This window comes from Ovis canadensis, chromosome 7, assembly GCF_042477335.2.
Source record: "Ovis canadensis isolate MfBH-ARS-UI-01 breed Bighorn chromosome 7, ARS-UI_OviCan_v2, whole genome shotgun sequence".
NCBI lineage: Eukaryota > Metazoa > Chordata > Mammalia > Artiodactyla > Bovidae > Ovis > Ovis canadensis.
In genome coordinates this window covers 63,394,280-63,408,188 of record NC_091251.1, presented here as the reverse complement: position 1 = coordinate 63,408,188, position 13,909 = coordinate 63,394,280, and the positions used below count along the sequence as shown (strand labels likewise).

Here is a 13,909-nt window from a genome sequence, read left to right as displayed (position 1 = left end):
CTGCTGCTGCTGCTGCTGCTGCTGCTGCTAAGTCGCTTCAGTCGTGTCCAACTCTGTGCGACCCCATAGAGAGCAGCCCACCAGGCTCCCCCGTCCCTGGGATTCTCCAGGCAAGAAGACTGGAGTGGGTTGCCATTTCCTTCTCCAATGCATGAAAGTGAAAAGTGAAAATGAAGTCACTCAGTCGTGTCCGACTCTTCGCGATCCCATGGACTGCAGCCTACCAGGCTCCTCCATCCATGGGATTTTCCAAGCAAGAGTACTGGAGTGGGGTGCCATTGAAAGTGGTCAAAAATATCCATTGATAATATACCACTGAAATGAATAAATAACCCGCAAGGATAAAGGGGAGATAATAGCAGGTGAGAGAGTAAAAAATACGTGTAAGATAGTAGATAGAGTAGTGGTAACTGACTAACTTAGAAGAAATTAAGTGGAGCAGAGAGGAATACCATCAAGAAGCAGATAGCCCATCCCCTGAAAATCTCTGGATTTTGGAGGTACTAATTATTGGGAAAAAGCAGAAGTCAGGCATCAGACCCCAAAACAGAAAAGATTCATTGGAGCTCGCTGTGTAAGGCTGGATCCCTAAGTCTCCTCTGTACTACATACTACTTTTTCCCTCTCTTCCCTTCTACCATAGAAGTCAGAGGGGTTATTTACTGTAAAAAATGAAATCTGAAAGACTGCAAATCTGGAACATAAAGAACAGGGAATGGGTGAAGCATGAAGCTGAACAGTGGGACCCCTAGCCCTATATTCTGCCTTGCTTCCCTAATGCCAGCAGCAGAGTATATTAATGCTGTCCTCAAGGAAATTGGATAATTCTTTTCCAGAGAAAATAAAATGGTCTAGAGAAAAGACTCAGGTTTAGGAATTCCTGAGTAATAGTGCCTCACTTTTAGATTACCATAGAGTAAAGCCCACCAGTTAATGTCTTACTTTATGTTAAAGGACAACCAAAGATTTTAAGAAAAACCAGCATGAAAAAGAGAAATTGAGATCAAACCAAACAAAAGAGAAACTCAGAAGAAAACAAAAATATGCAAAAGCATTAGGAAACTTTTGAAAACTAAATATCTTCTAAGAGAAAAGGTATGCATAAAAGAGAAGCCATGAAAAAGAAATATTCGGGTAATACGCTAGCAGAAAAAATATAGTAGAGAAGTTAGCTGATAACGCTGAAAAAATCTCCTAGAAAGAGATAAAAAATAGAAGAGAAGAACTAGTAAAATTAGAGAGGATTAATCTAGGAGTCTAGCATCTAACCGATAGGATTTATAGTAAAAGAGCAGAAAGGAATGAAGGGGATTATCATGGTAATAATACAGGAAATTTATAAGTACTGAAGAATACATGTCTCAAGATTCATAAAATCAAATCTTCTATTAAGAATAATGATTTAAAAAATTATCTCAAGCTAAAGTGTATCATTATGAAATTTCAGAGCATCAGAGTTACAAAAGAGTATCCTAAAGCTTTTAGAGACAGCATTTAAATAGCTCACAGAAAAAGGAACAAGTCAAAATGTCATCAGAGTTCCGAAGTAGTGCTGGATTCCAGGAGATAGTGGAGCAATACCTCCAAAATTCTGAGGAAAAATCATATTCAACCTAGTATTCTGTACCTACCCAAACCACTTATTAAAATGTAAAGATAAATACATTTCAGATACACAGAGGCTTTAAAATTTTGCCTCCTTTGAACACTTCTGAGAGAGCATCTGGGTCATATGCTTAAACCAAGTAAGGCCATACTCAGCAAAGCCAAGGGCATAGCACCTGGGAAAGAAAGGGTCTACCCCGTAGGAGTAGCAGAAGAAAATGCTACAGCAGGAATTGCTGGGCCAGAAAAGAACCAGTCCACGCTGAGACCGAGCACCGTTAGAAGAAGGGCTCCCGGAAATGAGATAGGATCGATGAATAATTGATGATGTGTCTGAGATTTTAGGAAGAAATGTTGAGAGGCATTTGTTAGATCTATTTGATGATTTTAAGGGGGAAAATTGGCATTATTAACAAATGAAAAGCAAAGCATCGATAAGCTACAGGAAAAACAGCCATATGAACAAAGAAACAATCAGTATAAAATTATTGACTTATTTGTGTGTCCACATAGATATGATGACACATATTTACCTAATCATGGAATTATAGGAAGTAACTATTGAATTAGCCAAAAATTGTGCTATAAACACGTTAAGAAGATGGTATTATAAAAGAGGCAAATTCTCTGCCATCTACCAGAGGGCAAGAGATAGACACCTGATAGAATGGGAATGACAATCACTTCTCATGCCCCACAGGGAATGTCTGACTTCTTCTGAAAATTCCATGGACAGAGGAGTCTGGCAGACTACAGTCCATGGGGTCACAAAGAGTCTTCTTAGCTTTACATCAGGCCTTCTTGACTACGTAACATGTTTGCCATGGGCTGCTCACACAGACCAGGAAGTATGAAGCAACAGCACTAGCTTTTGCTTTTTTGAATCAAAGCTCACTTTACTTCACATTTAGTAGAGCTTGTGTGTGTAGTCAGTCAGTCATGTCCGACCCTTTGGGACCCCATGGACTGTAGCCCACCACTCTTCTCTGCCTATGGAATTTTCCAGGCAGGGATACTGGAGTGGGTTGCCATTTCCTTCTCCAGGGGATCTTCCTGACCCAGGGATCCAACCCAGGTCTCCTGCATTGCAGGTGGATGCTTTACTGTCTGAGCTACTAGTAGAGCTTACTGTAGCATACTCTCTTGGTTCTTCCAGTCCTAAGTGTTGTCTGACTCATTGTAGGGGTCTACAGTATCTTGTCTAACTTGAGTTTTTGGCTCTTGTCCTTTCCTTCCCAGCTATCTTAGTCATACCTCCTAGATCAAGTGTGACACAGAGCCATAGTAAGAGTGATGCTAGCTAAGAGTGATGTTCCATGGAAAGAGAAATGTTGAGAATGTTTCGGTTAGGGAGTGTTCAAAGCCTGTTTGGATTTGACGTGTTAATTTTGCCCTCTTTTCAGTCTCTGGTCATCGCATGAGACTCTTGCCTACACAATACAGGGGATGTGACACCTCATGAAAGACAAGTTTCTCATCAGTCAGAGGAGTACAATCACTTGTTAAGGAAGCAGCTCCTGGTATTTTTACATAATAATGGACATGCCAATTTCCACTATAAGTTATCCTGATTAATTAAGTACCTTCCTTCTTTCATTGCTTCCCCAGAGTTGTATAGGCTTTGTGTCTTTTCCTAAATTCAGGGGCCTAGATGATGAAGTGTTATCGTGTATGAGTAATAGTCAATAGAGTCAGCAAGTTTACCATATAGTAAAGTCTTTTACCTACTTTTTTAAACTCAGAAGTGAACTATAAATGTATCTTGATATATGCACATTCAAATATGTTTTCACTTTCCCTGAAAGAGGAGATGCATTTTTAAAAAAAACTCTATGTTGCATTCAGCTGGGCCATCATTTTAAGAAAATCTAATACGTAAAAAAAAAAAAATCACAAATTATACAAAGTATTGTTTTCATTACAGACTAAGTGATCTTTTTATATTATATTCATTAAGATATTTTAATCAGTTTATAAGAGTAACTATAGCAACTTTTATACTGTATATTATAAACTGAAACAAAAAACTACACCAGGAGGCATCATGAGTTAAAAATATCTTGTACTTACAACTCATTTAGAGAAATTATAAAGGAACTGTTGTTCCTAAATAGGTTTTCATCCAGTGGGTCTTTAGTTCATTGAATTTTCTTTATTTTATATGGTAATATCCCATACTTTAAGCGCCTTTTAAAATGCCCACATCAGAAGTTCTGTTTGGTCTTCTCTGCTATCTAATTTACATACAAAGCGGTAAAGGTTTTTATATAAACCTCTCAGTCACAACCCCAACTGTAGAAAGAACATCTCAGTCATCTCGTCCTACATATAAATCAAAGAAGAAAAACGGATATACTCAGGCTACCTCTCTTCCTGGAGGAATTGGCACACTTTCCTATAGAGGAATGGCTGAGGGTGTCTCTTTATCATTTTCTGAACTGGCAGAATTCTGGATAGAGCACAGATGTCCCTCTCCAGTACATAGAGAGTGTCAGCATTCGTAGCAGTTCAGAGTATCACACCTTTGCAGGACATTGAGGAGGTTCAGTAGTCTAATAACAGCACTTGCTACGGTGTTTGGACGAAACAGTAGAAGAATGGCTTTTAGATACTGATGTAGATCAAGTCAAATCCTGGAAAACCAAGTAATAAGAATACACAATATGGTCAGTAAGAAGTATAAGTTTCAAGGCTCATTTAATGCTGAGGTGTTTTGTGAGCCTATCATTGTTGCCTCTGCAGTGTTATTCATTATGGAAATGAAATTAGAGAGAGATTGGTAATCCCCACAAAAAGAAAAAATAGCAGCAGTTTGTTCAGTTTAAGACCCAAGAGTCTGTGATTCATAACTTGTGACTCTAATGAGATAATTATTTTCCCTTATTTCAGAGAGGAACCTTAACCCCAAAGCAGCCTGCCTTAAGCGAAGGGAAGAAGAAAAAGTTTCTGCCGTATCGGCAGAGCCACCAACCACACTGCCAGGAGCCCATCCTGGGCTTAGTGAGACTGCCAACCCTATGGGTCATATGTAAGCAGCAGCCAGGTAAGTATGTGTATGAGGGAGCCCTCCAGTCCATCTCAAAGTTGGGTTAGAGCCTTTGAGTTCCAACCTTTATATTCTCCGGGGGCACTGGTCATGATAAAGGTCGCACATAATTTGGAATCCAGCAGCTTATTTTTCTGCTGTGTAGTTAGAGAACCCATGCCATTTTGCACCAAATTACTGTTCTCTTTAAAATGTGATACTATGTGTGTGTGTGTGAGTGGCTCAGTCATGGCTAACTCTTTGCAACCCCATGGGCTGTATGGGTCCTCTGTCCATGGAGTTCTCCAGACAAGAATACTGGAGTAGGTTGCCATTCTCTTCTCCAGGGGATCTTCCCAAACTGGGGTCTCCTGCATTGCAGGCGGATGCCTCACCATCTGAGCCAGCAGGGAAGTATACTTTGATTTATAAAGAATTCGGGACTGTTATGTTCTAGATCACCATGTATACTCCCTCACGTGAATATTATTCTGATCCAAGAAAAAAACAGTCCTCTGATTTATCTGTCAAATAGTACTTTTGCTACCACTGGTGGTCCTCATCCCCCTACCTAGAAGTACTTGGTGGCATCATCAACCAGTTTTTTTGTTAGCCATCTGCCTCTTCTTTATCATGAGCTCTTCATACATAAAACAGTGCTTTCTTCCACTTGAATCATTAATGCAAGTCTGTAATACTCATATTCCTTCTCCTGTAAGAATATCAGGTTCACCTTCAGGAATCTGTTCAGGAATGTAGAAGTGTTGTGTACGACAGAACCAGAGCATCCTTCTCTAGGGAATTTACTTGTTAAAAGACTGGTTTTTTATCTTCCTGTTCATGAATTAAATACAGTTTGCTTCTTTGTGATTTTTTTTTTTTAACAAAGTGACAACAGTGGTAGCAGGTTGTTGTCCAAGTAGTTAGATAATGTGAACCATCTTTTTCTTAAAATATATACATTCATTTTATCTATAAGTTATAAGGTTAATGTTTGCTGTGACAAATTAATATAGAACATAATTAAATATTTGGATCAGTAACAAAATACAGCTTGCAGCATGGATTAGGTATAGAAATGGGAACTTCATTTTTATAACCTGCCTTTACCAGTGTATAGTTATTTTCCTAGTTTAATCCACAGAGTAAAAGCAATAAGTAAAAGTAAATGGATGTGAGATTTGGAGCAGGAAAAATGCATTCAGTGCAATTTCATTTTGTTAACTTTGTGGATATCTCATTTTGAAATTCATTTCATTTGGCATTTGATAGAATATTTTGTAAACTACAAACATTAGTTAATAACCCAACTTTACTTGAAGAAATTGATTTCCTACCACCTCTTCATATATCCTTCTTAGGATCAAACTAGACAGAAATGGATGATTTCATTTGGGGACAAAGAAAGGGAAGTCTTGATGTAATTATTTAGGTGTCAACTATAATTCTAACATTAGCACACAGGAAAAAGCTCTCAATCACCTTTCCCACCAAAAAAAAAAAAAAAGGAAGAAAATCAGCAATATAACAGGCTATGCTTGTCAAAGAGAAGAGCTAGTGGAATTACAGATCCTCTAAAACCCAAGCCATTGCTTCATGTCCTGTAGAGACTATAGAATATCATGAAAAAATATTTTTATTCAAAAATATGTTTTAAGGTCTTTAAAAACAAACCAGTGTTCTTCCGTGCAAAAGCGACTTTGTAAGTTGGTAGCTTGCGTAAAGACACCTTCCTGTCATCAGGTAGCCTGCTGCTTTTGAGAAGAGCGCTTCACATTCAGTGTGGCATTGCCTGCCCCAGAGGCTTTGTCTTCTTTGTCGCACGCATTTCCTCTTCTCTTCCCAGTCTCTCTCTAGCTCTCTCTCAGTCAGCTTTCCCTACCTCACATCTCTCTCCCACTGTTTACTTCCTGTTCTTTCATTGCTTCTGTGTCTCCTACTGCTTTCGTAGTTCTATTTTTATCTCTCTTATGAGGAAACTCCCCAACTTTAGGTTAAAAGTAAGCCTTGAACATTGTCATCTATCAAAAAGAATCCTTTTTTAAAAAAGTGTGGGGGGGGGGTGGGAGTTGTTCAAGGTTATAAGAAATGTAGTAAATGCACTTTGTTCCATAAAATTTCAAAGGCCTGGTGTTGATGAAATTAAAATACATTTAAAGTTAGCTAACTTCATGAAGTCAGTCATCTGGTTTCACCTGATAACCTTCTAGTCTTCATAGAACTGGATAGCAGATTAAAACCAGTAAGAGATAATCAACTACTAGAATCAAAATGATTGATAAAAATGGATGACCGCAGAATGACTGACTAAACAGTGCAAGAATTTGCCACCACGTAATATAAGGCGAAGTAGCTTTGTCTGTTGCAGTTATCCATCCCTAAGAGCATCACTCTAATTTAAAACCATTCTGTGGTCCTTGTGTAATAAGAAAGTGAAAGGTATGATTCTTCCTAAAACTGTTTCCATCCAAAATGGCTGAAATGGGAAATTTCAGAGCTACTACTATGTATATTATATTAAGAATATAAACATAAAATTTGTACTAATAGAGTAAAATTCTCTTAATAAATTTGTTGAACAAACATTTATTTGAGGACCTACTATGGACCAGGAGCTGAAACCAATGTAAAAATGAGTTCAAAGTGAAAGGTTTTTTATTCAAAACTTTTGTTTTCTGAGGTCCCCGCCCTCAGAAACTTTCAGTTTAAAAGAGAGGTATGTAAACAATTAACAAAGTACAGTGAACTAGATGTAGCAATAAATATGTCTTAACGGTGTCTCCCCACTGAGAACTGGACGCGCAGACCCTCAGAGCTCAGGCATTGCCCACCTGCATGTCGCCAAAACTAAGGTTCACATGATTGCCACATACTTACATGAGCTCCTTTAGAAACCTTACCACATGCATCAAGAAGAGCCATTTTGGTCATACCTTTAAAGAAAGAGCGTGTGTAAGTTATGTAACTATGAACTTTTTGTCAACCTGGGCATAAATGAGGAATACCAAGTTGTTTCTGGGAAGGTGTTTGTTTTTATCAGTGATGTCCTAATTGGTTCTCTTCTCTCCCTTGGCTCTCCCTGCCACAGTTCCAGAGTTATCAATAGGCTAGATAGAAGGTGACCTCTCCTCATAAGGACTTGGACAACTCAGATTATCTGAAGACACAAACCTGATAGGAGGGAGAAGAAAAAAAACACTTGAAGCAAGAAATGCAAATGTAATCCTACGATCAAAGCAACTGGTCAACACTTCCATCAGAAGTGAAGATAGGAAGCTCATCAGATAGAACGTCAACCCATGAGATGTTTGCAGCAGATCATTTTGTTGCAAGCAGTGTGTCGCTTCTGCACAATCAGAGACTGTCTCGATCTCTCCACTCACCGTGGAAGTTGCCTTGTGCCTAAACTGAATTGACAAATGCATTGTAACTACAAATTTTATTTATTGTTATGGAACTGTAAGGTCTACATATAAAGGGAAAAAGTTAATGTGGAAAGCTGATCTCCACTCAGCTGATGCCAGCATTAGTTAAAGCTGTTCACGTGCAGAGAACAAAGCAGTGACAACCATTGGCCCTTAGCATTCCCGGCATACCTATTAGTGTCTTAAAAAGGAAGGGAAAAGTCTTTTGTTGCCCTCTCCTGTCCTTTTGCCATATGAATAGTGTTTTCCATGAAATAGGAGAATATTACTTGGTATAGCATTTCTTTCGTGTTCATTTTTTCATTCGTTTTTATTTTTTTGTTGTGGCTGTTGTATTTGGTCTCTGAATCTGAATAGATTATGGTCACAGTCCAGAGTCCTCCACGTAGCTCTATGTGCTTTGCATATTTACCTTACAAAGATAAGCAGAGACCATCTGTGACCATAGCCTAGCTAAGATTTTAAAAGGGGAAATTTTGTCCCCTAGATTTTCCCCAAAATAAATATTTGCTTTATTTCCAATAATAACCAAGACTTTTCAAGCTTCTAGGTTTTCATAGTAAAGCTTGTAATAGCAAGAAGTGTAAATTACAAGTGAAGAATTTACTTTTTAGAAATTGCTTTGTTTTCCAAGCAGTAAGTACTACATATAGTACTTGTAAAGTGTTAGCTGTAAGTAAGCACAAAATGGATTTAAAATACAAAGAAGATTTTTCAGGCTGTGATTATGTTGAACATAACAACCCAGTAGTCAATAAGGCAGGTAGTGTGATAAATGAACACACCACTCTGAGGCTAATTACCTAATGGAATATAAGAGCAATGGTCACGCGTGTGTCCTCCTTCTCACCTTTACTTCTCTGTCATTTGGATGGCTGGTCAGTGGGGAGGAATTGGATGGGTGATGTAATCAACTGCAAATCGTCTGCCCCATCCCAAGAAGATGAGCCAGATTAGCATCAAACCAGTCCTAGTCAGTCCATCTTAATACCGTGCATTAAGGCACCCCTCTGTCTCTAATCCTTAAGAGTTGTTTTTTAAGACATAATAATCACTTTGAACTTCCATGAAACCTGTCTTCCACCACAACAACCCTGGGAGAGAAAAACATGCTGAACAAGGTTGTCTTGGCTTAATAATTCCTCATAGCCAGTATCAACAGTGGCAATCAGCACACAGAAGAAAGGACCCAAATCACTATGTAACTTAAAGATTTCTGTTAATTTGAAAGAACAAAAACAATTAAGACAGAACTTCAGATCCTCCGATCAGGATGGTTCCTAACAAATCACTCTTTTGTAAACGTAGTGGACATTTTGGTTACTTTAATTTGCCTGTATTCTCCAATTACATCAGACTCTTATCTGTGGCCTTGTTCTTCATTTCAGTGTTAATCAGCTAAACAGAAGTTGTTGCTTATGATGTGTGAGTGAACATATGCCACTGCCTGGCCTTTTTCTTCGGAGCTTGTTGTCTTTTTCGCTATATTAGACTCTGCAGTATGCCCAGAAGCTTTCCTTCATAAAATAGAAAGAAAAAAACATTTGGCTTATTTTTCACTGTAGCTAGTCTTTTATACAATAATCTTGTAAGAAAATTTCTTGAATTCTAAATATTACTCTTTCTAGATTTTTGAAATCGAAAAGTTTTCAGTAAAAAGTTTCTTACTTTATTTTATTATATTAGGTAGTAAAAATGTAGGGTTATTTACCATAACCTGCTCATTAATATCAGAAATTTACAATAGCATTTTAAGACCATAGTAGGATTCTAGCATACCGTGTAGTACCTATGGAGTATTGTAAGAGCTAATTGTTCGAGATGAATTGCCTCTCATCTTGTTCTCCAGTTTCCATTGTTGGTTTATTGCAGATTTGTATCCTGTGTCAAATTCAAGGTATTATTGATAAACCTTTTCAACCAGCAGCAAGAAGTTCAAAATTTTTTCTGTCACTGTAACAGAAAACACAATATGTAAATAACATTTATGTAGCAATAAATGTGCCATCTTTTTTTTAACATAGTAAACTAGTGAGTTTTTTACATTCCTCTCTCAAACAGTAATGCATTCTGGTCTTTTTTTCCCCCACCATCTCATTGTTCCCAGGAATGCCCACACTGCTTTTTTTTCTCTTCTCCTAGCTTTCCTTAGATATAATCGACATATGACATTGTGAATGTTTAGGGTGTACAACTTCATGATGGATATATGTATATATTGCAAAACAGTTGCCACAGTAAGTTGAGTCAACATATGCATTAGCTTAATGTAGTTATTTTGTGTGTGCGGGTCGGGGCAAGAATTTCTAAGGACCACGCTGCTTTTCTTTTGTGCTTTGTCTGTGACCTTATCTGGAAAACCCATCAAAACAGAATCAGGCTTGTAGAACTAAGCTGATAATGTAAGTCTATAGCTTCTCTGGGTTATATATTTCTCCTCTTACCCTCTCTACTGATAGTGGCCATTTAGCCTTTTTCTGAAGACCTACCAAACAGTGATTAGTAGTTAAAATGTACTTATTTACAGATTTAGAGCAAAAATGAAGATAGAAAAAGACGCAGATGAAGCTTTTCAAATTAACATTCTTTGAAGCACTTTCCTATGTTTTATGCCCTCTTCTTCACAAAAAGCCTGTGTATTAGGGGTGGTATTTTACTGTTTTCAGATTGGAAGCTCTGCGTTTATTCCAGTTTCCACATAAACCCCCACTAACACTCCCCCACCAAAAATATGCATAGTGATTATCCACAAGGACCACATGCCAAGCAGGAGCCTAAAAGAAACAATGGATAAACGTTTTTGGACAAATATTTGTAGGGTTTATATGTGAGACACCTGGGTCATCCTCACACCCTCTTGGAATACTGGCAAATTGCTTTTCTTGGTGAATTACAAAATCTGCTGTTCACATTGTAGGCCCAATGGATCATTTCACCTGTGGGAGTTAATGAAAAGAAACATTTTAGTCTGATTTCTCTTTATACAGATTGATAATATAAAAAGGTCCATCTCAGAATAAAATATGGAATGTCAAAGCTGAAATTAAATCTCGAGACTGTCTCGTCAGTTCCTCATTAATAGATTTCTAAAAACTGAGGCCCAGAGGTGTTATATGTCTCCAAGAGCACATAGCTAGTGATAGACCAAGATACTTAAAGTGTGTCCTGTAAAATCTCCTTGCCTTTCTGTTCTTTATCTTGATAGATCTTTCAGTTCAGTTCAGTCGCTCAGTCGTGTCCAACCTCGTGAATCGCAGCACACCAGGCCTCCCTGTCCATCACCAACTCCTGGAGTTCACTCAGACTCATATCCATCAAGTCAGTGATGCCATCCAGCCATCTCATCCTCAGTTGTCCCCTTCTCCTCCTGCCCCCAATCCCTCCCAGCATCAGAGTCTTTTCCAATGAGTCAACTCTTCACATGAGGTGGCCAAAGTACTGGAGTTTCAGCTTCAGCATCATTCCTTCCAAAGAAATCCCAGGGCTGATTTCCTTCAGAATGGGCTGGTTGGATCTCCTTGCAGTCCAAGGGACTCTCAAGAGTCTTCTCCAACACCACAGTTCAAAAGCATCAATTTGTCAGTGCTCAGCCTTCACAGGCCAATTCTCGCATCCATACATGACCACAGGAAAAACCATAGCCTTGACTAGACGGACCTTAGTTGGCAAAGCAATGTCTCTTTTGAATATGCTATCTAGGTTGGTCATAACTTTTCTTCCAAGGAGTAAGCGTCTTTTAATTTCATGGCTGCAGTCACCATCTGCAGTGATTTTGGAGCCCCCAAAAATAAAGTCTGGCACTGTTTCCACTGTTTCCCCATCTATTTCTCATGATAGATCTTTAGGCCACTTCTATTCAGTAGCTTCACTTTCTTTCCTCTACTGCATTTTTTCTTTCTTTTTCTCTCTTCTAGTTCATTTACTTTTTCTTCCATGGAAACTCAAAAAATTTAAATGTACATCACATTGTATGTGTGTGTGTGTTGAAGGTTAAAGAGTATTAGCTTTACCATCAGTCTTCAATTCAGTCTGAGCTCAACATCTAATTAGCTCCATTTCCTTATCTGAAAAACAGAGATACTGTTAGAATTGTGTAAGTATTGAATGAAACAATGTATGGAAAGCTCTTACCATGGTTCCTGTCACATAAGTACTCAATAAATGATAAATATTTTTAAAATAAATAGTAGCTTTCCTTGTACCCAGCTCCCAGGAAGATTCTTCTCCAACCATCTTGTGAAGAAAGGTAAATGGTAAAATCAACTGCAAGGTGATGTCATCCCATCTTTGCAGGAGTATGCATTCTTTGGGGGCAATTCAATGAAACATTTATATTCCATGCTCTCCAATGGGTATATTTTATTTAAGAAAAAAAAAACTTCACAATTTGAAAGAATGAGCCAGTAAGCTGTGCCTGGTCACACTTCATGGGCTGACAGCTATGTCACTTTGGGTCTTCAGGAAGGAAATACCAAAATGGAATTAGAAGTGCAGGGGATTTATTAGAAGTAGTACCTGTGGGTAGAGAATCAGGAGTAATAAGGATGGGCTTCAGACCATAATGCAGGTCTGACATCTGTGAAAGGAAGAGGAGGGAGGATTAGGTAGGGAGAACCATGATTTTGTAGCTCTGGAGACAGTCCTGGGCAGTCCTGAGGGCCAGGAAGATTGCCCATTGAGTTTTGTGTTGGACAGAAGTGGTATGGTGCCAGGGTCCCTGAGTTGAGCAGTCATCTGGGAGTAAGCGGTAGACAGGCCTCAGTTTGAACATTCCAAAAGTTCTGCACCTGGAGGCTGACGGCTAACTGCCCTCCCCTGACAGGTTATCCCTTAAAGGGAGATCTCAGAGGTGAACCTCCATAGCTTCCACGGGACTTCATTACTACTTCCTACAGAGATGGCAGAACAAAACCAGAGGGTCTTCTGCAGTCATTGGCACCACAGCTGACCTCAACAGGCTGATCAGAATTTCCAAAACTGCAGTTCCTTCTCCCCTGACATGCAGTCAGAGAAACCTGCATGTGTCATCAAGGATAATCCCACTCCTCTGTCTTCATGGTCCATGATGTGGACTGCTATAATCTGGCTCTGAGTCCCTGAAGTTGCTGTGTTAATCTGTTGTTCTTTACTGGACGTTGTGATGGTCTCTGCCTTCTGGGTCAGTGGATGGTCCTCGGGGTCTTTATGACCAGCTGGGTTTCGAAGGCCGTAATGTCCTCATTGTTTTAAGGTGTTTCCCTACTCTGCCTCTAGCCCCTGGAACTCTTTATCTCTGCTCTGTACTTGGGGCATGTTCGTGTAAGTGGAAATTTTTTGTCCTTTTTCTTTACTTCTTTAACCAGTTATTCGAGAAAACACCCTTCAAAGGCTTTTCTGTTGCCTTTGGTCTAGACTGCTAATCTAGAACTGATGGGGAGCACTGCTGTATGCTCCCAGTTTCTCCTCACTCCTGACAGCGGGTGCACCCCTGGACAGGGTGCCTGGCTGTGTGGTCTCTCAGGCTCTGGACTGTTTTTATCCTTGGGCACTGCAGGCACAATGACCAAAGTCTCCGAGCCTGTTAAAGCCTGTGAAAATGCAACCTGGAAAAGTGCTGAAAGATTAAAAATAAGCTGAAAGTTTAAAAAACTGCAAAAATGAAATTAATTTTAAAAAATCAGAAAAATCGTTTCAAATTTTTATAGCAAACTAAAGTAACTATTTAATGTTGGATTTGAGCTCATTTAATATATTTGGTATTCTTGCCTATAAAATCCCATGTACAGAGGAGCCTGGCAGGTTCCAGTCCTCAGAGTTGCGTCTGAAGACTCAGACACAAACTGAGCGGCTGAGCAAAGAATATGATGGAAAGGAC

The 13,909-nt window shown here is 39.0% G+C and overlaps 1 protein-coding gene across 12 annotated transcripts in view; it reads left to right on the top strand.

The window, feature by feature from the left end:
• Positions 1–11,107, top strand: part of TCF12 (transcription factor 12) — a 391,527-nt gene extending 380,420 nt beyond the window's left edge. For all 12 annotated transcript variants that reach the window (XM_069596408.1, XM_069596406.1, XM_069596404.1 and 9 more), the window contains 2 exons: positions 4,495–4,648; positions 7,719–11,107. In XM_069596408.1, the coding sequence (XP_069452509.1) occupies positions 4,495–4,637 (143 nt within the window). In that variant the 3' untranslated portion in view covers positions 4,638–4,648; positions 7,719–11,107. The remainder of the gene's footprint in view (positions 1–4,494; positions 4,649–7,718) is intronic.
• Positions 11,108–13,909: the final 2,802 nt, after the last annotated feature.